The 23889-nt window shown below is 37.1% G+C and overlaps 2 protein-coding genes across 2 annotated transcripts in view; both read left to right on the top strand.

The window, feature by feature from the left end:
- MTCL3 (MTCL family member 3) overlaps positions 1–5029 on the top strand; it is a 60603-nt gene extending 55574 nt beyond the window's left edge. Inside the window, exon 8 of the mRNA XM_079939521.1 lies at positions 4915–5029. The gene's annotated coding sequence lies outside the window, so the exon portion shown is untranslated. The remainder of the gene's footprint in view (positions 1–4914) is intronic.
- A 2-nt stretch (positions 5030–5031) lies between these two features.
- Positions 5032–22588, top strand: KIAA0408. Its single transcript, XM_079939523.1, has 5 exons — positions 5032–5169; positions 13748–14107; positions 14197–14276; positions 16300–17632; positions 19818–22588. Exons 1-5 carry the CDS (start codon positions 5035–5037, stop codon positions 19989–19991), a joined length of 2082 nt encoding a protein of 693 aa, XP_079795649.1. The 5' UTR covers positions 5032–5034; the 3' UTR covers positions 19992–22588.
- Positions 22589–23889: the final 1301 nt, after the last annotated feature.

The raw sequence follows: 23889 nt of genomic DNA, 5'->3' as shown, positions 1-23889 counted from the left end.
GGAAGAGAAGGTCCAGCTGCTGTGAGTGGATTTCCTGACTCCGGACTGATGGTACCATATGCTCTCTGAGACTGTTTTTGAAACACTGCTTCTCAGTACTTTGAACACCACTTTCCCTACCATAAGATTTCACTGAATTTATTTTTTAGAACACTATTTTCATTAGGATGAAGACTTTTTAACATTTGCAAAGTAAAGTTCACAACCCTTGAAATCGCTGGTATTTGAAAATTGCAGTGAAAAATAAGTCAGTGAAATTTCATCCAAGTTGATGGTTTGCTTACTGCATGATAAGTGTTTCTGTGGTTTGAGTTGAAGTGCATGCCATTCATAATGGGTTAATCTGCAATTAGGAGGGAACCTTAGCACTACAGCTTCTACTGTTTAAGCTGGTTAAGTTTAGGTGTTTGTTTATCCAAGCCAAATGAGTCTTTCAAAGCTTTTATGAGCTAAGAGAAGTAAAATCGGTGCCCCTGTATGTTGGATATTTTCTAGTTTGAATATATAACTGGAGAGAAAACAAGGAGAAGATAATAAAATGAAAAGGCAAAATTGATTTCTTCAGAATTGCACGAGGTAGTATTCCTTTGACCTTATTGGAACATGAGGAGCGATGCTGAAGTAGCAAGAAATAGCAATTTCTCAAAATTCCCTTTTGCTTTGTAACAAAATCAAGTCATAGTTTTCTTTGCAAAAATGCATTCGCCAGTGAACAGTAGGGGAGGAATAAGGTCTTATAATCAGTTGAAATGATGCAAGTGATTCATAATAGCCTAGAGAAAGGGCTAGAGAATCTTGGAGGCAAATGGTGCATAACTTTGATGGGTATAGACCTGGGGATTCCTAATTCTTCAAAGTTAAGAGGAAGCAAAGCATCTCCAGGGCAAATGATGGTTCTAGGAATTGTGAGATTGGCAGTACCTACTGTGTGTGGCATTCCTATTGGAATATGTAACCTCCTACAAGTGAACATTTTTCAGTTATATGAAAAGCAGTATGTTTATAAAAAGGAAAGCAGAGAGCAAGAAACAAACACTCTGAACAAAACTCTCAGAAGAGAGAAGTTGCAATCGCGTCAACTCCCCTAACGCTGTTTCATTTGTTTGGCTAAAGTCCAGTTTTCAATGGGGGAGATGAAGGTTGAAATGGTAACAACCAAGGTGTAGTAAGAAGGGAGCACCCCTCAGACGAAGAAGTGTTACCATGACCTACTTGAGGCTAACATGGGAAATAGAAATGATTTATTGTGAAACTCCTGTGTTAATCTTAAATTTTGCTTCCTAGTAGGGCCGGAAGGTTAGCAGAACTGTTTTCCTCCCATCACCGTACTTATGCAACCCACTCACAACCCTCTACAATTCTGGCTTCCGGCCTTGGGGAGGGGGAAGTAGGTTAAAATGGATTATGTAATGCTCACTTAGAGTTGTTGGGGGAAGAACGTGTGCATGACTAAGTAGTGCAGCTCCCTCTGTCCTTTTATACTTGCTCTAATCAAATTTTATTCTGAATGAAATTCTGGAGGGAGTGAAATGAAATGGAGAGTGAAGGGTGCAGATTGCAGAAATTCTTCCTTATCTCCCACAGAGATACCAATATCTGTGGGCGAAAACAAGTGACAACTAGGAACAAAGAGAACTTTTATATTTGCCTCAGCAGAAAGCACTGAAATTGAGTTTTTGAACGGCTGAGCCATTTTACCCCATAACTTTTCATTACAGAACGTTATGTCCCTACAAGATTGCTCTATTAGTTGGATTTTTTTTTAACATTTAGGGAGAATTATAACAAAAGTAGTTTTATATAAGATTTGTCTATTCAAATTTTTGCTAACAATAAAAACATTTCCTAAATATTTAACCTGCCTTGTATTCTTAAAATACTTGAAAAATACTGAGGGCAAAGGAAAACTGTTAAAAATATGAGTTCACACAATTACACTTGCTTCTATGAATTTTCTAATGAAATCAAAATCAGTTTTATTCTAGAGGAAGATAAATAAAAGGAAGAAGGGTAGGGGGAACACAAAATAAAAGGAAGGAGGGTAGGGGGAACACAAAACGGGAGGGAGACAAGGACAGAAGGAAGAAACCAAGAAACAGGCATTTACTGAGCATTATGATCCAAAACAGTGTTAGTCGCTTTGATTAAGCATTCTCTTTCGTGCACATTTAATTCTCCCAAAACTCTATGGACCCCACTTTATTTTTAGAGGAGAAAGCAATATATTCAACCGTATTACATTTGACATTTATGACAAGACATAGATACTAGAAAGGTGAAATAAACCCTCCCACAGAAACTGGCACAGATATTGCCCTATAGGAATTTTCTTCCAAGGCTTGTTTTTTATCCATAACCATTATATTTTAAGGCACTAGATATTGCTCTGGTCCTGGAAAGGGGAAGCCCTGTAGATTGGCCCTTCTCCATATTAAGTGATGAATTTGGCGCTTTGCAATTAAGTGCAGGATTCTGTCTGCTTCGGGAACATTATCTGGGTTCATGTATAGTCCTGTTACCAGGAGCAAGCCTGATTGAGGGTTTTCCTGAATGATATTCTTCAGGTAGGTAAAAAAGAAAAGGGTCTGGTGCCCTTTCACCTGGACCTGGAAGTGGTTCAAGAAGAGTTAGAAATAAAAAGAAAAATTGGAGCCCTTTGCTACATAATTGTAGGAGAAACTTCATGATGATTTCTGAACATTTAGTGTTTAAAGACAGAATGAAACATGGAGTATCATAGCACCTCTTCTCCAGGTAGCTTGAAATTAGTCTGCTCTCTTTCTGTAACACCCTTTGTTATCTGCAACTACCTCTTGACGTCTTAAACCACTTCACTCTTCCTAAGAAGTTTCAATGTTAAATACCTGCTAGTCAGCAAGATAGTTTCAGCTCACAGTTAATTACATATAGTTTAAAGCAGTCTGCAGTCTCTGAAAATTAGCACCGTCTGCATTGCCTGTGAATAGTTATTAGATGAACCTAGAAATTAATAGGTAATCAAGATCAATAACAGATTCACCAAAACACAAAATTCTGTCCATTCTTTACAATCTTCATTTTGTTATGTCTCCATCGACACATTTATTTGGGGGCAACTTGCATTCGCTGTGGCAGGTACTTGTGGTCACTGTCTCACAGGATTGGAGGGTAGCAAAAGGAAGGAAGGATGACAGAGGATGGAAAATGAGATTAGAAAAAAGACATGGCTGAGTGGATAAAATGAGACGTGATACTGTTTTTAATGGCTAAATCTGTAATGACTTGTTTTTCTTGGCTGAATTAGTCATAGTTTTGTGAGTGCCAAAGAAATAGGTAAGGATGATCAAAGTATCTGTAGCAAAATTTTTGAGAGAAGAGTAACCATATAGATCCCAATATTAGGGTGTTTTTGAGGGTGGAGCCCTGCATACAGCACTGACATTTTAAAATCCTTATTAGTCTATTATAATTCATTAATAGATTGCAACTCAAAAATACATGTTTGGAACAGTTTACCACTTGGATATGCATGTTCAGAGCAGTCTGACAAAAATCGAATGTCTTCTATGTTTATCTTATATTTGGGATATAAAATACGCGGCCGTCTTCTATGCCTGCAGAATGGGGCTTGCTTCCTGGTTATGTGGGCTTCATTAGACAATCCCAGAACCCAGGCAGCTACTGAGTCTCGAGAACTTTGCTCAAAATTAGCATCAGCTACCACCTGGTAAGTTAAGGCATTTTGGTCATGGCCAAATTGGCTTTTTTTTGGCCAACTCTTCAGCTTTTTAAAAGCTAAAAAGTTAAGACTTCTTATAGGCGTGATTATCTTAGGAGATTCAGACATTTTAAATGTGCTTTTCTACCCATTAAAAAATGTATCTGACTTTAGTAATAAAAATATTTTCAGTGGATGTCAGCACAAGATTTTTTTAAAGCAAAAAATAGGGGAAATTTTATATTTCTCAAACCAATTTGCAGTCCATATGTCATTTAATCTTCGTAATAACCCTGTGGATATCCCCCATTTTAATATAAATAAATCTCAGAAATTTTAGGTGATTTATAACAGAGTTACCAATCGGGTATTTTAAAGTGCCTCTTCAGATCCTGAATGAACACATGCCCTAAATGCTAGAAATCTAATGATTTCAGTCACTCCTTAATATGATCAAGAATTTCCCTGCAAACTGATGAAAACTTTTTCATTTCTCTGTATTCAGTATCAGAAGATAGGTTCTGATATATAGTCTATTAGAAGGAAAAAAGAGCATGGATAAGTGTTAACATATGGCTTTCAGGATAATTTTGCTGCTTTTACATTTTACTTGATGAAATAAAATAATGACAATTTTTTTTTATGCTTTAGTTTGGTTTCTTACTGATACATCAGTCCCAGACTTACTACCAACATTGGGGTCTTATTGATACAGCAATCATGTTTGCCACAAGCTTGAACTCTATGAGTGTAAAATTGAGATTGTAGCCCAACACCACCTCAGGACTTTAAGTCACAGAAATGTATAATCTGGTTGCATCAGAACAGAAGGAGTAATTCCATTGCAGCAGAATCTACCACAGTTGTGTAGACGTGACGAAACAGTTGAATTTCATATTTCCACTCTTAGATATTCATGAAAAATTCTATGTTTAGATTAGGTGGTTAGTTAAAGGAATACTTATATCTCACACATGCATTTAACCATCCTGTCCACTGTAATTTTACTGTCTGGTCTCAGAAAGGGGCAGAAAAAAAGTTTGGATGATACTTTTTTCTTTGACTGTTAGTTTCTCCTTAGGCAGATATTTTTGTCATCTCTTCTTTTGAGTCCAATTTTCCTAAAGTTTGTTTATGTCAATGGCTCTTGACAAACTGATAAAATGTTTCCAGAAAGCACATGGATTTGGAACTCTCTCTTGTTATGTTTATATTAGGCTTTGTTTTAAAGGCAAGTGAGACTGCTTCAAATAAAACAACTCCAAGCTTCCAAGAAACAGTTAAGAGAAGGCAGAGACGGGCAGAAACACCCCTTCACTAACACTCACACGGTTGCCATGGACCTACATAAGCAGTGGGAGAACACAGAGACTAACTGGCGCAAGGAAAAGATGGAATTACTGGACCAGTTTGACAATGAAAGAAAGGAATGGGAAAGTCAATGGAAGATCATGCAGAAGAAGATAGAAGAGGTACAGGTTGATTTGTTTTGAATGCACTGGAAACTTAAAACTCAGAATGAAAATTCTGTTGGTTTGTTTTGTATTGGAAACTATTTTTACTTTCCAATTTCACCTAAAAGATGCATGTCTCAGTGATATTTACTAGACCAAAAATAGCATAACCTAACCCAATGTTACCGTAGAGACTATGCTAATTTATAGCTTTGCATGCAAATTGGAACTTGAAATGTCTTTCTAAAGTGTATCAATTTATTATTTTCTGACTAGAGTGCTGTGGTATCAAAAGTGAGGTATGTATTTTGCATAAGTTTTCAAATTCCGGGCCCAGGATGAAAACAGAAGAAAAACATAATTGGTGGAACATATTTTAGTAAAATTATAACTGGGCATTAAAACACAGATCTTTTCAGAGATGACTTATGAATAATGTCTACTAAAGGCAGTTATGTATTAGATAATTCAGTATAATCAAAAAGAGCATCATATATCAAAAAGAAAATGGAGGTGGACATGGTATTTATCCTGGCAAGGTGTGACACATTTATTGGCACATTTATTTGGAAAGAATTTATAAAAAATGACATGCCGAGACTCTGATACAAATAATAATTTTATTCCTTCACGCTGTTTGGCCCAGAATATTTCCTTTAAGTATCTGCATTGATGTATATTCAAGCTGTTCCAACTGAAAATTATTTATACTTATCTTGCTTTCTTGTAACATTCCCTGCTGTTGACTTATATGGTTTTGTGCACATTGCCAAGGCAGTTATTTTAACAGACTCCTTGGCCTTTATTCACAGACAATCAAAGCTGGTGCTTTATGTGTTTATAGTGCAAATATTTTTCTTATTAACAGCCCTATAATTGGTTATAAATAAAATACAAATTGGCATGCTAAAAGGAAAAACAAAAAAGAATAGCCATGTGACTCTTCTAAAATAGAGCTGAGAAGGCAGGCACGTAGCAGATGATTACAGATTGAAAGGAGAATTTACTTCTCATCCTTCTATAGTTTGGAAAATGCGTTTTGCTTGCTCTCTTAACTTCTCCACCCAGAGGCTCAGATTGGATCAACAGGGAGATGGCTAGGTCAAATCAAAATCCACAACTCCAATTCGAAACCTGAACTCATTGGCTTCCAAAGGTTTGGAAGGTCCAGTTAGTAACAATCTCAGATAATTCTAGTATCCAAGCAAAATAATTAAGGGAGTCAGGATTAGTCTAGCCAGTTGTTTAAGCCATGTAGCTAAGATGTTCTGCTGTCTGGTTAAATTTGTTATTGTCAAATAATTATTCTGACAGCTCTGTAGATTCCATCTATGGAAAATATTAGCCTTATCAATTAGCAGGCGTTAAACATAGGTGATAGTCCATAGAAATACTGACAGAAGGGCTGGAATATTTTTTTCTTTATCTTGGATAGTAGCTGTGCTGCTGTTTATGTCATTCTGCCTGCAGTATACAACACCATACCTGGGAATATGTTTAGATAATGTGCTTACCCAAACTACCCACCCAGAGATGATGCTGTTCAATACCTGAATACTAGCATTGTGCTCCCCTTATCATACTAAAATAGTTGTCGCTCAGTATACATGGGAGATTGGTTCCAGGAGCCCCTGTAGATACCAAAATTCATGGATGCTCTCAAGTTTTTATATAAAATGGCATAGTATGTATGTATACGTATACATATATCCCCATATCTCCTCCCTCTTGTGTCTCCCTCCCACCTTCCCTATCCCACCCCTCTAGGTGGACACAAAGCACCGAGCTGATCTCCCTGTGCTATGCGGCTGCTTCCCACTAGCTATCTATTTTACATTTGGTATTGTATACATGTCCATGCCACTCTCTCACTTCATCCCAGCTTACCCTTCCCCCTCCCTGTGTCCTCAAGTCCATTCTCTATGTCTGTGTCTTTATTCTGGTCCTGCCCCTAGGTTTTTCAGAACTATATATATATATATATATATTTTAGATTCCATATATATCTGTTAGCATACAGTACTTGTTTTTCTCTTTCTGACTTACTTCACTCTGTATGACAGTCTCTACGTCCATCCACCTCACTACAAATGACTCAATTTCATTTCTTTTTATGGCTGAGTAATATTCCATTGTATATATGTGCCACATCTTCTTTATCCATTCACCTGTTGATGGACACTTAGGTTGCTTCCATGTCCTGGCTATTGTAAATAGAGCTGCAATGAACATTGTGGGGCACGACTCTTTTTGAATTATGGTTTTCTCAGGGTATATGCCCAGTAGTGAGATTGCTGGGTCATATGATACTTCTATTTTTAGTTTTTTAAGGAGACTCCATACTGTTCTCCATAGTGGCTGAATTAATTTACATTCCCACCAACAGTGCAAGAGGGTTCCCTTTTCTCCACACCCTCTCCAGCATTGTTTGTAGATTTTTTGATGATGGCCATTCTGACTGGTGTGAGTTGATAACCTCATTGTAGTTTTGATTTGCATTTCTCTAATGGTTAGTGATTTTGAGCATCCTTTCATGTGTTTGTTGGCAATCTGTATATCTTCTTTGGAGAAATGTCTATTTAGGTCTTCTGCCCATTTGTGGATTGGGTTGTTTGTCTTTCTGATATTGAGCTGCATGAGCTGCTTGTAAATTTTGGAGATTAATCCTTTGCTAGTTGGTTTGTTTGTAAATATTTTCTCCCATTCTGAGGGTTGTCTTCTGTATCTTTTATGGTTTCCTTTGCTGTGCAAAAGCAAAGTTTCATTAGGTCCCATTTGTTTTTTTTTGTTTTTTTTGTTTTTTTTTTTGCGGTACGCGGGCCTCTCACTGTTGCGGCCTCTCCCGTTGCGGAGCACAGGCTCCGGACGCGCAGGCCCAGCGGCCACGGCTCACGAGCCCAGCCGCTCCGCGGCATGCGGGACCTTCCCAGACCGGGGCACGAACCCGTGTCCCCTGCATCGGCAGGCGGACTCTCAACCACTGCGCCGCAAGGGAAGCCCCCATTTGTTTATTTTTGTTTTTATTTCCATTTCTCTAGGAGGTGGGTCAAAAAGGATCTTGCTTTTGATTTATGTCATAGAGTGTTCTGCCTATGTTTTCCTCTAACAGTTTTATAGTGTCTGGCCTTACATTTAGGTCTTTAATCCATTTTGAGTTTATTTTTGTGTATGGTGTTAGGGAGTGTTCTAATTTCATTCTTATACATGTAGCTGTCCAGTTTTCCCAGCACCACTTATTGAAGAGGCTGTCTTTTCTCCATTGTACATTCTTGCTTCCTTTATCAAAGATAAGGTGACCATATGTGCGTAGGTTTATCTCTGGGCTTTCTATCCTGTTCCGTTGATCTATCTTTCTGTTTTTGTGCCAGTACCATACTGTCTTGATTACTGTAGCTTTGTAGTATAGTGTGAAGTCCTGGAGCCTGATTCCTCCACCATCAGTTTTTCTTTCTCAAGATTGCTTTGGCTATTCGGGGTCTTTTGTGTTTCCATACATTGTGAAATTTTTTGTTCTAGTTCTGTGAAAAATGCCATTGGCAGTTTGAGAGTAGTTTGCATGGAATCTGTAGATTGCTTTGGGTAGTATAGTCATTTTCACAATATTGATTGTTCCAATGCAAGTACATGGTATATCTCTCCATCTGTTTGCATCATCTTTAATTTCTTTCATCAGTGTCTTATAGTTTTCTGCATACAGGTCTTTTGTCTCCTTAGGTCGGTTTATTTCTAGGTATTTTATTCTTTTTGTTGCAATCGTAAATGGGAGTGTTTCCTTAATTTCTCTTTCAGATTTTTCATCATTAGTGTATAGGAATGCAAGAGATTTCTGTGCATTAAGTTTGTATCCTGCTACACTACCAAATTCATTGATTAGCTCTGATAGTTTTCTGGTAGCATCTTTAGGATTCCCTATGTATAGTATCATGTCATCTGCAAACAGTGACAGTTTTACTCTTCTTTTCCAATTTGGATTCCTTTTTTTTTTTTCTTCTCTGATTGCTGTGGCTAAAAGTTCCAAAACTATGTTGAATAACAGTGGTGAGAGTGGGCAACCTTGTTTTGTTCCTGATCTTAGTGGAAATGGTTTCAGTTTTTCACCATTGAGAACAATGTTGGCTGTGGATTTGTCATCTATGGCCTTTATTATGTTGAGGTAAGTTCCCTCTATGCCTACTTTCTGGAGGGTTTTTATCAAAATGGGTGATGAATTTTGTCAAAAGCTTTTTCTACATCTATTGAGATGATCATATGATTTTTATCCTTCAATTTGTTAATGTGTATCACGTTGATTGATTTGCATATATTGAAGAATCCTTGCATTCCTGGGATAAAACCCACTTGATCATGGTGTATGTTCCCTTTTTTTTTTATTTCGTGGTACGTGGACCTCTCACTGTTGTGGCCTCTCCCATTGCGGAGCACAGGCTCTGGACGCGCAGGCTCAATGGCCATGGCTCACAGGCCCAGCCCGTCTGCGGCATATGGTATCTTCCTGGACTGGGGCATGAACCCGTGTCTCCTGCATCGGCAGGCGGACTCTCAACCACTGTGCCACCAGGGAAGCCCCATATGTTCCTTTTAATGTGCTGTTGGATTCTGTTTGCTAGTATTTTGTTGAGGATTTTTGCATCTATGTTCATCAGTGATATCGACCTGTAGTTTTCTTTCTTTGTGATATCTTTGTCTGATTTTGGTATCAGGGTGATGGTGGCCTCGTAGAATGAGTTTGGGAGTGTTCCTCCCTCTGCCATAGTTTGGAAGAGTTTCGGAAGGATAGGTGCTAGCTCTTCTCTAGATGTTTGATAGAATTCACCTGTGAAGCCATCTGATCCTGAGCTTTTGTTTGTTGGAAGATTTTTAATCACATTTTCAATTTCAGTGCTTGTGATTGGTCTGTTTATATTTTCTATTTCTTCCTGATTCAGTCATGGAAGGTTGTGCTTTTCTAAGAATTTGCCCATTTCTTCCAGATTGTCCATTTTATTGCCATATAGTTGCTTGTAGTAATCTCTCATGATCCTTCGTATGTCTGCAGTGTCAGTTGTTACTTCTCCTTTTTCATTTCTAATTCAAGTGATTTGAGTCTTCCCCTTTTTTTCTTGATGAGCCTGGCTAATGGTTTATCAATTTTGTTTATCTTCTCAAAGAACCAGCTTTTCTATCATTTCCTTCATTTCTTTTTCATCTATTTCTGATCTGATCTTTATGATTTCTTTCCTTCTGCTAACTTTGGGGTTATTTTGTTCTTCTTTCTCTAATTGCTTTAGGTGTAAGGTTAGGTTGTTTATTGGAGATTTCTCTTGTTTCTTGAGGTAGGATTATATTGCTATAAACTTCGTCATGTTTTCATTGTCATTTGTTTCTAGGTATTTTTTGATTTCCTCTTTGATTTCTTCAGTGATCTCTTGGTTATTTAGTAGTGTATTGTTTAGCCTCCCTGTGTTTGTATTTTTTACAAATTTTTTCCTATAATTGATATCTAGGCTCATAGCATTGTCAGAAAAGATACTTGATATGATTTCAATTTTCTTAAATTTACGAAGGCTTGATTTGTGACCCAAGATATGATCTATCCTGGACAATGTTCCTCGAGCACTTAAGAAGAAAGTGTATTCTGTTGTTTTTGGATGGAATGTCCTATAAATATCAATTAAGTCCATCTTTTTTAATGTATCATTTAAAGCTTGTATTTCCTTATTTACTTTCATTTTGGATGATCTGTCCATTGGTGAAAGTAGGGTGTTAAAGTCCCCTTTTATGATTGTGTTACTGTCAATTTCCCCTTTTATGTCTGTTAGCATGCCTTATGTACTGAGGTGCTCCTATTTTGGAGGCATAAATATTTACAATTGCTATATCTTATTCTTTGGTTGATCCCTTGATCATTTTGTAGTGTCCTTCTTTGTCTCTTGTAATAGTCTTTATTTTAAAGACTATTTTGTCTGATATGAGAATTGCCACTCTAGCTATCTTTTGATTTCCATTTGCATTGAATATCTTTTTCCTTCCCCTCACTTTCAGTCTATATGTGTCCCTAGGTCTAAAGTGTGTCTCTTGTAGACACCATATATACGGGTCTTGATTTTGTATCCATTCAGCCAGTCTATGTCTTTTGGTTGGAGCATTTAATCCATTTACATTTAAGGTAGTTATCAATATGTATGTTCCTATTACCATTTTCTTAATTGTTTGGGGTTTGTTATTGTAAGTCTTTTCCTTCTCTTGTGTTTCCTGCCTAAAGAAGTTCCTTTAGTATTTGTTGTAAAGCGGGTTTGGTGGTGCTGAATTCTCTTAGCTTTTGCTTGTCTGTAGAAGTTTTAATTTCTCCGTGGAACCTGAATGACATCCTTGCTGGGTAATCTTGGTTGTAGGTTTTTCCCTTTCATCACTTTAAATATGCCCTTCCACTCCCTTCTGGCTTGCAGAGTTTCTGCTGAAAGATTACCTGTTAAACTTATAGGGATTCCCTTGTATTTTATTTGTTGTTTTTCCCTTGCTGCTTTTAATATTTTTTCTTTGTATTTAATTTTTGACAGTTTGATTAATATGTGTCTTGGCATGTTTCTCCTTGGATTTATCCTGTATAGGACTCTCTGCCCTTCCTGGACTTGACTGACTATTTCCTTTCCTATATTAGGGAAGGAATATAGGAAATAATCTCTTCAAATATTTTCTCAGTCCCTTTCTTTTTTTCTTCTCCTTCTGGGACCCCTACAATTCTCATGTTGGTGTGTTTAATGTTGTCTCAGAGGTCTCTGAGACTGTCCTCAATTCTTTTCATTCTTTTTTCTTTTTTCTGCTCTGTGGTAGTTATCTCCACTATTTTACCTTCCAGGTCACTTATCCGTTCTTCTGCCTCAGTTATTCTGCTATTGGTTCCTTACAGAGAATTTTTAATTTCATTTATTGTGTTGTTCATCATTGTTTGTTTAGTCTTTAGTTCTTCTAGGTCCTTGTTAAACGTTTCTTGTATTTTCTCCATTCTATTTCCACGATTTTGGATCATCTTTACTATTATTACTCTGAATTCTTTTTCAGGTAGACTGCCTATTTCCTCTTCATTTGTTTGATGTGGTGGGTTTTTACCTTGCTCCTTCATCTGCTGTGTATTTCTCTGTCTTCTCATTTTGCTTAATTTATTGTGTTTAGAGTCTCCTTTTCGCAGGCTGCAGGTTCGTAGTTCGCATTGTTTTTGGTTTCTACCCCCAGTGGGTAAGGTTGGTTCAGTGGGTTGTGTAGGCTTCCTGGTGGAGGCGACTGGTGCCTGTGTTTTGGTGGATGATGCTGGATCTTGTTTTTCCGGTGGGCAGGACCGCATCCGGTGGTGTGTTTTGGGGTGTCTGTGAACTTAGTATGATTTTAGGCAGCCTCTCTGCTAATGGGTGGGGTTGTGTTCCTGTCTTGCTAGTTGTTTGGAATCGAGTGTCCAGCACAGTATCTTGCTAGTTGTTGAGTGGAGCTGGGTCTTAATGTTGCGATGGAGATCTCTGGGAGAGCTTTTGCTGTTCGATATTTCATGGAGCCAGGAGGTCTCTGGTGGACCAATGTCCTGAACTCGGCTCTCCCACCTCAGGGGCTCAGGCCTGACTCCTGGCCGGAGCACCAAGACCCTGTAAGCCACTCGGCTGCTAGTGCTGGAGGGTCTCCTGCAGAGGCGGGGGGTGGCTAGGGCTCGGCTGGGGCTCAGGGCCAGGACAAGGATCTGGGAGCAGAAGTTCTCTGTTATTCTTTGAATAATAGATGTAGTGCAGATATACGTTGTGACTGTAAAACGTAGAGTCATTTGCTTTAATAGTTCTCTGAATGTCTTTGGAATTTGACAAGCTTTCCCAGAACACAAGCCTGAAGAGAAAGCCAGTAATAGGCTGCATGTTAAACTGAACTCTCAAGAACTAATTTGGGGCCCACTTTAGCATAGACTAATAGATGATCAATGCCTTAGAGTTCTATTGTATTACCTAGGACAGGGTCACATTTGTTTTAATTACGACAGGAAACATTTTTTGAATGTATGTAGCCTTCGAAAAAAATAAAAAGTCTCAGAATCACCTGTCCCTCAACAATGTAACTTCCAAAAGTAACATATTTTGATTGCAAAATGTCTACTTAGGGACAGAATTAGCTGAGTTACTATATGAGATTGTCACCTATTTAGATAGTTAAATGTTGGCATATAGGATCATATATTTTTAAAATATGACCTTAATGTTAGTTAAACTCTTGCTTCTCTCTGAAAGCAGTTAGAGAGCATTGCCAGTAATTGATTCGAGTCATTCCAATTTTGTTAACAGTCCTTCTGTATCATCATGATACCTGTATATAAACACAGGTTTGTTTCATTTTTGAATGGGTTGATTTCTACTCAGAAGAATAGAAATTACCATCCATGCTCTGACCTACTGAAAGTAGTCTTTATGGTTCCTCAAAGTTGTTCCAGCTAATCCAGACGTTAGAAATGCTATCTGGAAGCATAAGCATTAATACCATGGGGTAGTATATAGTAATATGGCAAAGAGAACTCAGAACAGTATGCTTAGTATCAAAAATATTGAGAGAGTGGATTAGGGGGAAATTTTTATCTTTGTTTTCTTTACAGCTCTGCCATGAAGTAAAGCTTCGGAGGAAAATCAACATGAGTGAACGTGCGATTATTGATCTTGATCGTGAAAGGGCCATTCAAGACAAAATGATGGAATCTTCTCCAAATTATCCCAATTCAAGACAATGTGAATTTACAGGGATGAATCACAGGGATGGTCTGGGGAAGAAAGGTAAAACAGAGCAGAGCTTACTCAGTGAAAGAAATCAAATGTGTAAGGAACAAAAAACAATCAAAAAATCAAAAGTAGGGTTAATGGATTCTTTGGCCACAGACAACCAAAAGGAATGTGAGACCCCGCCTGACCTGAGGACTTCTGAGGAAGAGAACAAGAGGTGCTCTGGTGCCCTCAACACAGTAAGTAAGCCAGGATTGGCCTAGAACTGTTTCTAAAGACATATTTACATTTCAAAGGGCTAACATTGCTATTGCTTATATGTATAAAGGCTCTTGAAGAACTTGCCAAAGTTAGTGAAGAATTATGCAGCTTTCAAGAGGAAATTCGAAAGCGTTCTAACCACAGAAGGTAGGCTGGTACATCTATGATGATTTTTATGTTGGAAAATCAAAAAGAATGTTGTTTTTAGTTAATGAATCCAAACTTCCTTTAGCATCTAACACTTTGTTAGTGAGAATTAATAATGCTGTTAAAATATGTTACCTTAGGAGATAAAAACTTAAATTGTATGTTTCTCTGTTCACTAATTCTTAAAGCAAATCTTCTAGTTCTCTTTGTAGTTTGACTCTTAGGCGTACTTTACTTTTTTGATGTTTAGTGAAGTTATAATAACCATAATAAATTAACAAGTATACTCCAATGGAGTTCTTTTTTATTTTGAGTATTTGGCCAGTGGAAGAGTATACTGGGTTAATCTAGTTAAATACATCTTTAAACTATGTCAAATTTAACAGTGGTGTTTTAATTATATAATGATGTTCTACTGAAACATTTTGAGCCATTTATTTTTCTACATTTATTATATATATAATGGAAGCATTCATAATTTTCAGAATAACATATTATAAATATGTACACAAATACATATTTATACAGTGCTGTAAAACATGCTCTTTCAGTTCAGAAGCACCCTTATAACTGTAAGGGTAGGTTTTAGCCAAATTGAAAAATAAATTGGAATTCTCTACAAGTTAAGTAAAGATGGATTGTTCTAAGATCACCATTTATCTCCTAGTGGGGCAGTATACTTCTCTTAGAAGCTATAGGAATGTGGACCCTTATTTTTCTTTAGCTTTTTGGAAGCTCAGAGAGAATTTTTGTACTGACTTACAACAGATTTTCTTTCCCAACCATGATTTTTACATAATTTTGCCTTCCACTTTTCCACTGAGCTTTTGCCTACTACTTTCTGCTAATGGGTATTTGTCTGCACTTTATTGTAAGCTATCTCGTAATATAAGTTGAAGAGATATAAATGTGATTTATATGTATCAATATGATTAATTAATGTTAATTTGTGAACCCACATTCTTGCAATATTTAGGTTTTTGTTTCAATAATTCTTACTTGCCAATTTGTTTTTACAAACAACACCTGGTATAAAGTTCTCACTGCCACTTATTGCCTTTCGAGAAAAGCTCAAAATCCTTAGTATGTAATTCAAAGTCATTACAGTTTGACCTAATATTTCTCTTTTATTTGCCGTCATCTTTCCCACTTTTTTATATTCCATCCACACCAGAGTACTCACTGTTCCTTGAATAGCCACACTATTTGTACTGCAGCTCTCTTTTGCTTATACGTCCTTTACTCATAAAGTTTAAAAAAAGATGATCACTTTTCTTTTATGCCCAAATAACACCTTCCATCTGGTATTGCTCGTCTGTTTGCACTTTGATTCAGATTTCTGTCACACTACTTAGAATGTTATTTCAAATTCAAGGGGAGGAGTTTGAGCTCAGAAGACGTTATAAATAGGAATTCAGTAGGCAAAGTGGATATAAGGAAATGGCAAGAGAAAACCTATAGAAGTGGGAACGCCAATAGCAAACACCCAAGAGACTACACACAGTCGAGTCTGAGTGTAGGTGAAGTTTAGGTAATAGAAAAAAATGAGAGACACAGTTAAAAAGGTAGCTTGGGTCAGACTATGTATATAGTGTTGAATACAACACTGAGAGGTGGCCTTTATGCTGCAGTAAAGGGACTTGAAGTTTTGTACTATGGGATTTATATAAAAATAATGTTTAAGGAAGTTGTGACTCCTTTTCCTATAACAGAATCCATTGCTTTAGCCCCAGTGTCTTTTAAGAGTTTATCGTAGGGCTTCCCTGGTGGCACAGTGGTTGAGAGTCTGCCTGCCGATGCAGGGGACGCGGGTTCGTGCCCCGGTCCGGGAAGATCCCACATGCCGCGGAGCGGCTGGGCCCGTGACCCATGGCCGCTGAGCCTGCGCGTCCGGAGCCTGTGCTCCGCAAAGGGAGAGGCCACAACAGTGAGAAGCCCGCGTACTGCAAAAAAAAAAAAAAAAAAAAAAAAGCTTAGCATAAATAAAGTCATCACTAATATACCCTGTTTTATAATTGTCTAGGATGAAGTCAGATTCTTTTCTCCAGGAAACACCAGTTGTAACTAATATGCCTTATGGAGATCACACGATCAACAACGACCAGTGCATTACTCCAACCAGTTTAGAAAAAGAGAAAAAGAAAAATAGAAAGAATCTGAGCTGTACTGATGTTTTCCAAAACAATTCTAAGAAAAAAGGTGGAGTTGATAAAACTGATCTGCAAAGAAATGAAACCCCACCAGTTCCTCCTCCAAGAAGTACATCTCGAAATTTTCCCAGCTCATGTTCTGCACAAGCCCATGAAAGTTTGAAGGAAAGTTCAGACCACAATGGCTGGGTGGCCCAAGAAGGTCAAGGCAAAAAGAACTGCAACCCTCATTTCCTGTGGAGGCACGACGAGATGCCTACGCTGTGTCTAAATGAAAGGAAGACTTTGAAAGATGGTATCACAGTTTCTTCTTTGGCACCAGAAACCAAAATAGATAAAAAGCCTTCATGTAATGAAAATGTTGGACTTACCGTGTGGTCATGCGACACTGGGATTGGTGCAAAAAATAGCCCCTCTACACCATGGTTTCAGAAAACCTGCTCTATTCCCAATAAGCCAAAATATGAGAAGGTGATTCCAGATCACCCTGCTAAATCTCATCCTGATCTTCACATAAGCAATGTCTGTAGCTCCTTGGTGACACAGAGCAGCAGCCCGCTGAGAAGTTTCAGTTGTGGCTTTGAAAGGACTACTAGGAATGAAAAGCTGGCAGCAAAGACTGATGAATTTAACAGAATCGTATTTAGAACAAATAGAAATTGTCATGCAGTACAGCAAAGTCAAAGCTACTCAGAACCATCTGAAGATCTTCAGCCCTGTGATACTTTAATTTCTTGCACAGATAACATCTCAGAAAGTGACAGTGTTTCTGACATTCTGAAAACCAGTGCCCCCATGCCTGTGCCCAGGGAAAATGTGCATGATAATTCCACCAAAAAACCCACAACAGGCCTATTCAGACAAATGCAGGAACACATAAGCCCTAGCAGTTACCGGAATATGCTCCACGAGCACGACTGGAGACCAAGTAATTTGTCTGGCCGACCAAGGTCAGCTGATCCCAGGTCAAATTATGGTGTGGTGGAAAAGCTGCTGAAAACCTATGAGACATCAGCGGGGTCCGCATTGCAAAATTCTAAATGCTTCCAGGCTAATTGGACCAAATGTAATTCTGATGTCAGTGGTGGAGTCACATTAAGTCAGCATTTAAAAAAGCTCCAAATAGAACAAGAGCTTCAGCAAAAGCCAGCTATGTGTGGAGCACAGCAAGTGAGGCAAGGAGCAGATCGGAAAAAGGTAACTGAGGTGAGAAAGAAATTTAACATATTTTGGCAGAACTGCATCCATATTTAGCAATGGCTCAGAGTTCAGTCAGTTGCCCATTCATATAAATAGAACGTAGGCACGTGTTTTGACATCTTCTTAGTTCCTTGACCCTTCATTTGTGAATAAATATAAACCTTAGAGTTGTAACTCAACATGAACTTTTAAAAGCACAGTTCTTAAGTCTGGGTTTAGCACATTATAACTTTTATTTAAATTCTGAAATGGCACAACACAATCTAATAAATTAAATTCTTAAGAACCTCAAAAAGATCAAATGTTTGCTGTGTTTCTTTCTTGAAAAAACATTCTGAATGTGCATCTGTTCATTTATAGAATCTTATCCTGTTAAAGTGTTTATATTTTTAAAAGTACATGGGAGGTATTTATAAATAACTTGCACTTTTCGGTTATTAGCTATGGTTGGTTCAGTCATTCCCAGAATTTGATTCATGTTCTTCCTCAGGGGATTAGTCACATGAATATGAGTTTGGGTGAAAAAAAATCATTTAAAATAGTGCCTTATGCAGTTCTCTTATTGTGGAGCTAAAAGGCAGTATGTGGAAAGAAAAATGATAGTATAGCGTAAAAAAATGTAAGGTCATTATTATTTGTATAAATTCTTTGTGTGGAAATTGCCTGCCCCCCCCCAAAAAATGGGTATTTAAATAAACTGTTATCCTTTCTTTATTCCAGTTTGCTTGCAAAAGAGTATAATTTTAGAGGAGAAAAAGAAGTTGAAGAGATTTGTATTTACAATGAAGAGCTATCCATCAGCACATTTTATGCATGATTTATAAAAAGTTACAAGGTGACATACTGTTATAATTAGCCAGTGCTTTGAAAATCCTGGTTTTACATAGTGCGATGTATATGCACCATTGTTTTAAACGAGGCAGGTTGCCTCCTTCTTGTGTAAGAAATTATTTTTATGAGGCTTTCAAGCCCTACAAAAGTATCAGTTTACATATAGTTTATCAGAAACTTTGCCTGTTTGCCCAAAGTACAAATAATTAATCCTGCTTTTCTATTTCTGTTTTTTTTAGTTGAGCCCATAAATATCTGTAAGGTCCTGTGGCTTCAGATGGGAAATGAAACCACATATACAATAATCAGCCAAAATTCTCATGAACAAATATTACTAAATATCTCCTATTTTTGTACTGATAGGAGGTTTGGGAAGGGTTCTCTGCTGTCGATCGTTAAGAGTAGTTCTCCATCCCTCCCCCCCAGGAACACATCCCTCCCCCCCAGGAACCCCCAGGAAATAAGACTCCAAGGAGAGAAAAAGCAAATGCAGGTTACTTTCATAGAAATAAAGGTTGTCCTTACTGCCCGTCTCAGGTGAAAGAGCACAGGCTTTGTTAAGAAGGTCAATAAGAATCAAAGTACAAAATGTGTCATGAAAGCTTTTTAACTGTTTCTTAATGGCAAGAGTCCTAGAATGCTTTTCTTCCTAGAATGCTTTCTTTTATTAAAATAAAAAGAAAGAGAAGTAGGAAGAAATGAAAGAAAGCGAAGGGAAGAGAAGGGAAAAGTTTTCAGTCTTCGGAAGATACCCAAGATAGATCGCAACTCTTTCTTAGCAAATAGAATGAAGTTATATTTTAAAGTATTTTGATGATAATTTTGAAAGTTTTTAGAGATAGTAACAGTGGTTCTTAGTGAAAAAAAAAGATAGCATCAGACAACTCATTTGGTGGTTTGTGTGTCTTTTGCTTATGATCTCTAAAAATATCAACTTGACATAAAATAACTGGACATAAATTAATTCTTCTTTAAATTATTATCTTTAAAAAAAAACCAGTAAAATATCCTAACACTCCACTAAGAAAAACTTTAGTTGTATCATATCAATTTTATCTAACATGAACTTTTGAGTTCTAACATAACATTAACTCATAGTTAGTTCTAAAAAGAAATCAGTTGTATTAAAACTTGTCAGTGTGGAGATCTACAAGATTATCAGATGCCATATTCATATTAAAAGTGAATTGTTTTGATTAAAACATTCAAGACCAGGAATAGCTTCTTTAATTTTCAATGCTTTTTCTTGCTTGTAAACACGGTAATACAATACATTAATCCTGTAGTTGGGATCCATAATATATTAAGCTCATCGTTGGTGCCTGAATAGTGAGATGAATGTCTTCATTTGTGTCTTAAGGAATCCGTGGCAGTGAAATGCTCACATGGAAAAGGATTTTCCCGACCTGCTAGACCAGCAAATCGCCGTCTCCCGTCCAGGTGGGCATCCAGATCTCCATCGGCACCCCCTGCCTTGCGGAGAACTGTCCACAACTTTCCCATTTCTCTGCGATCAGAAGCATCGATGGTCTGAGTCTCTGGCCTGGATTGCTGGATTACAAAAGTCCCAGTTGCCAAACAGAGTATTCTGAGTGTTTACAACCAATTCTGTCTCTTCTGTATTTTTCAAGATTACTGGGACAATTGAAATCTTAACTTCCCATCAGTCTTCAGTGTTTTTAATCTATGGAACAATTATCCTCCTGTATTTTGATTTTTTAGATCAGAATTTTTTAATGCCATCCTCATTAATTTGCCAATATGATTTAAGTTGAAACAATGTACTATATTGTATATTCCAACTTTCTTGCAAGTGGCAGAAAGCAAGGTTATTTGCATGGCCGTGTGTTTTGTAGGTGCATGTGTTGATATAGGAAGTATCAGTATGTATTTAGATAAGAAAAACTTATGTGCTAGTGTTGACTTTGAAATTATAACATGTATACCTATATATTCTTTGTGTTTATTTAAAATTTTTAAGAATATACAGTATTATTTATATTTTTTATACCTTTTAATAGGTATCCACTTAAGGCTCTTGAGGTACCTATATTAACTAACCACTTCCTTGGTCTCAACTACATACAAAACTAATTATACATATATCTAACGTTAGTAGATTTCTACAGACGACTCATAGTTCCTTAACCCATATAAAGATAGACTAATACCATTGATCTCTTTGTTTACTCTTTTAAATAAATAAAAGTGTCACAGGTTTAAACAGATTAACCTTCTAAAGCAAACATAAAATGTTCACAAAAGCTTTGATATATCATTCAGCAGTCTATTGCGGCTTTCCCTGTGTACTTGATCCTCAGAGCCAGCATCCTAAGACTGCTTTATAAACGACGTGACTAAACCGTGAATTCATTTTGGCAACTTCAGTAACAAAATACCTTAAATAGGATATTAAAAGAAATTCAATTATGCTGAATTCTACTCTTTGGTAAAATTATAGTAAATTTTTGTTCAGCTACTTTATTTGGAGTCCTACATATTGAGAGGTAAGTTATTCACTTTTTCCTTTTTCTAACCTTTCCCCTAAAATTAGTAGATAAGAGACTAATTCAATTTTTTATTAACAAAGAAAATCAGGAATGATATTTCATTGAGAGCTGAATTATATTTCTTATAGTGTACTACATTAAAAAAGCCTTAAACTAACCTTTGGCATCCATGGGGCAGCATAAGGGGCAGAAGCTTTTTTTGGGCCACAGTTCATGAACAGTGAGCATATTATATCTATATTGAGAACTGACAGAAATATGAATGTCGAGGTGCTTGGAATTCTACATGAAAGATCTTAGAAGCAACTTTGCTCTCCATTGTCTCTGTAAAACCAGCTACATTATTAGATAGTAAGTCTATTTAAGCTTTTCTTTTACTAGCAAAAAGGTTAAGGAATTCTTACGGCAAAAGTATTCAAAGAACCTTCTCCTTGTGATACATTCTAACAATTTAGAGAGATTCACTTCATTATACCATGACTTGAGGTAAAGTAATTAATTTTCAAATCCCAGACTGCCTTAAAGGCTCAAGACTGTTGCATGATGATGGACAGATTCATACTTACCAATAGGAGAGCTTCCAGGAGTTGAGCAGAATTAAACTTCTAGAATGTGAGGTTGGAGCAGATGATAAGTAAAGGCTATAGATCCAGTCTTTCAATTCTTGTTTCTTTCAGGAATATCCTTTTCCATAGGAAGACTATCAGAGAAAAGTAACCTGGACGTCAAATGATGTCACTCATATAATATGCTTTTCATCTAGAAGGGAGAAAACACTGGGGAGGTGGTAGCCTATGGCATAAAATGATGGACCTGGTAGGAAGATTCTGCTGTGTAACACTGGAGAGCCTGCCCAAGGGCTGTGTGACATAGCTGCTCCTCTCCTTCACTGCATTCCAGGTAGTCTGATGTGGATCTGTGGTTCCTAACTTGAATTACAAGTCAGAATATTGAAGATTGTTTTTTAAATTAGATCCTGACCTCACCCCATAATTACTAAAGCAGAATTTCCAAGGGTGGGGAGGGAATCTTGAGTCCTTAATGAAACAAAGCAAAATATTTGATGATTAGGGAGATTTGGAAGCAGTGACATTGATTCATACCCCAGTGGATGGGCACCATTCGGTAGTCATGTTACTTCTCTGGAACTTGCCTTTGTTATCTGTAAATTAAAAGGGTAATATTGTCAGGCATCACAATTTTATGCCACTTGTTCTAACCATTTGAATGAAAGAGGGGAACACGTTTTAACATCTTGTGTTGACAAAAATCATAGAATATTAGAGCTGAAAAAAACTTAGCATCTAGTCCAACTCCTTGATTGTAAAGACGGAAAAACTAAAACAAAGATTATTTGAATGTTCTGTTTTCTCTCTTTAAATATTTTACAATTTTTATGGAAAAACCTACGAGTTAAATGGAAATTATCCTTGAAAATACATGTTTGATGTATCGTGATTTTTAACCAGTAGTTTTTCTACTTTGGATGGGCACTTTCTTCTCAACATACCCTTTATTATGCCATCATTGCTGGATTTAAGGGATTTGTAAACATTTCAGGAGCACTTGATTAGAAGTTTTCCCTGGCAGACTTTTTGGGGGTGGGATATCTTATATTATTTCAATAGAGGGTTATTGATATTATAGGTTGATCTCAGAAAGGAATAAGAATGAGGCAGAGAAGAGTGCTTGAGTTTCTGTGGGTGTGCGTGTGTGCACACGCGTGCACAACCCTTGCCCGAGTTCTCCATATTCCCTTATGCCCAAAGCCAAATATAAATGATGTTGCATAATTCATTTGATCAAAAATTATCTGTAACTTTCATTTATTTTTACATAGACAACGAAGATGATGAGATATTAACATGCACAAAAAGTGATTTACCTCTACATAGAGGATTTAGCCAGACTCCATGTCATCCTGAGAAAACATCTGGACCTAAAAAAGGAGAATCTGCTTTCCTACAAAGATTTTTTAAATTATTTTGAGGCACAGTTGCTGACAAACAACTACTTGATAATAAAATCTCTTCAGTCATTGGAAGCTATCAAGTAAAATAGGTGGGGAAACACTTGCTGTGGCATCGGTGTACGTGAGGAACATTTTTATTTTCCTCCTTTTCTGGTGAAACTCCAGCTGAGAGTTTTTTAAAGTCTAAATTCAAATATGTACACAGTTCAACCTAGCTTCTCCTAAAATGTTTCTAGATAGTAGAGTCTAAAGACAAAGCCTGCCTGATTCCTACACCCGGCCGTAGGCCAACACATCTAGTTTCTCATGTACTGACACCATTTTGTGCCCATTTTTCTGCTTATTGAATCCGATTAAGTTTTGTTTGAAAAAGGAATACTCCTCTGAAATTTTCTTTTATGTGATGAAATTAGTTAAATTATTTTTAGGCATATTACAATTTCTAATATAGTACGATTTTACTTCAAATTCTGCACATTTCTTCTTAAATAACAAGTACCTTTATCAGAATCTAGAACCATGACTTACTCATTTTACTATAGCTCAGAAGATATGCTCCTTCAAAAAATGAGCTTCATGAAGCAAAAAAATCAAAGCAAAGAAAAAAAACTTGGGGGAGGAGTTTTAAGGCAAGTGTCTACTCAACATTTTTTCATCTTTGTCTCAGTGGGAAAAAAAATCATAAGACTTAAAATCCGATATATATTACAATGGTCTCATGAATCCAACAGGTAAGACCAGCAAATTCTGAAAAAAAAATTCTGCTTATATGAAGCTGTGATGGAGTCTAGAAATGAGAGAAGAATCTAGAATAGGAAGGACCTTAGAAACCACACAGAGCATTCTCATCTAGAGGAGAGAAACCCGAAACTTGGAGAGGTCTCCATGGCTGCCAGGGTTATAGGGCCAGGAACCCAGCCAGATTCAAACACCAGTGGTTTGCCTCCTTG

Source organism: Stenella coeruleoalba (assembly GCF_951394435.1).
Source record: "Stenella coeruleoalba genome assembly, chromosome: 12".
NCBI classification, from domain to species: domain Eukaryota; kingdom Metazoa; phylum Chordata; class Mammalia; order Artiodactyla; family Delphinidae; genus Stenella; species Stenella coeruleoalba.
Note: the sequence above shows the minus strand (reverse complement) of the source record. Positions and strands in the feature narration are given on the sequence as shown.

What these genes read in the sequence shown, in the direction of transcription:
- KIAA0408 (XM_079939523.1), top strand. Translation starts at nt 5,035, where the DNA reads ATGGACCTACATAAGCAGTGGGAGAACACAGAGACTAACTGGCGCAAG. An exon ending in AAGCGTTCTAACCACAGAAG is followed by an intron (nt 14,277 to 16,299) that starts GTAGGCTGGTAC and finishes ATAATTGTCTAG; the next exon opens with GATGAAGTCAGATTCTTTTC. An exon ending in ATCGGAAAAAGGTAACTGAG is followed by an intron (nt 17,633 to 19,817) that starts GTGAGAAAGAAA and finishes TTGTGTCTTAAG; the next exon opens with GAATCCGTGGCAGTGAAATG.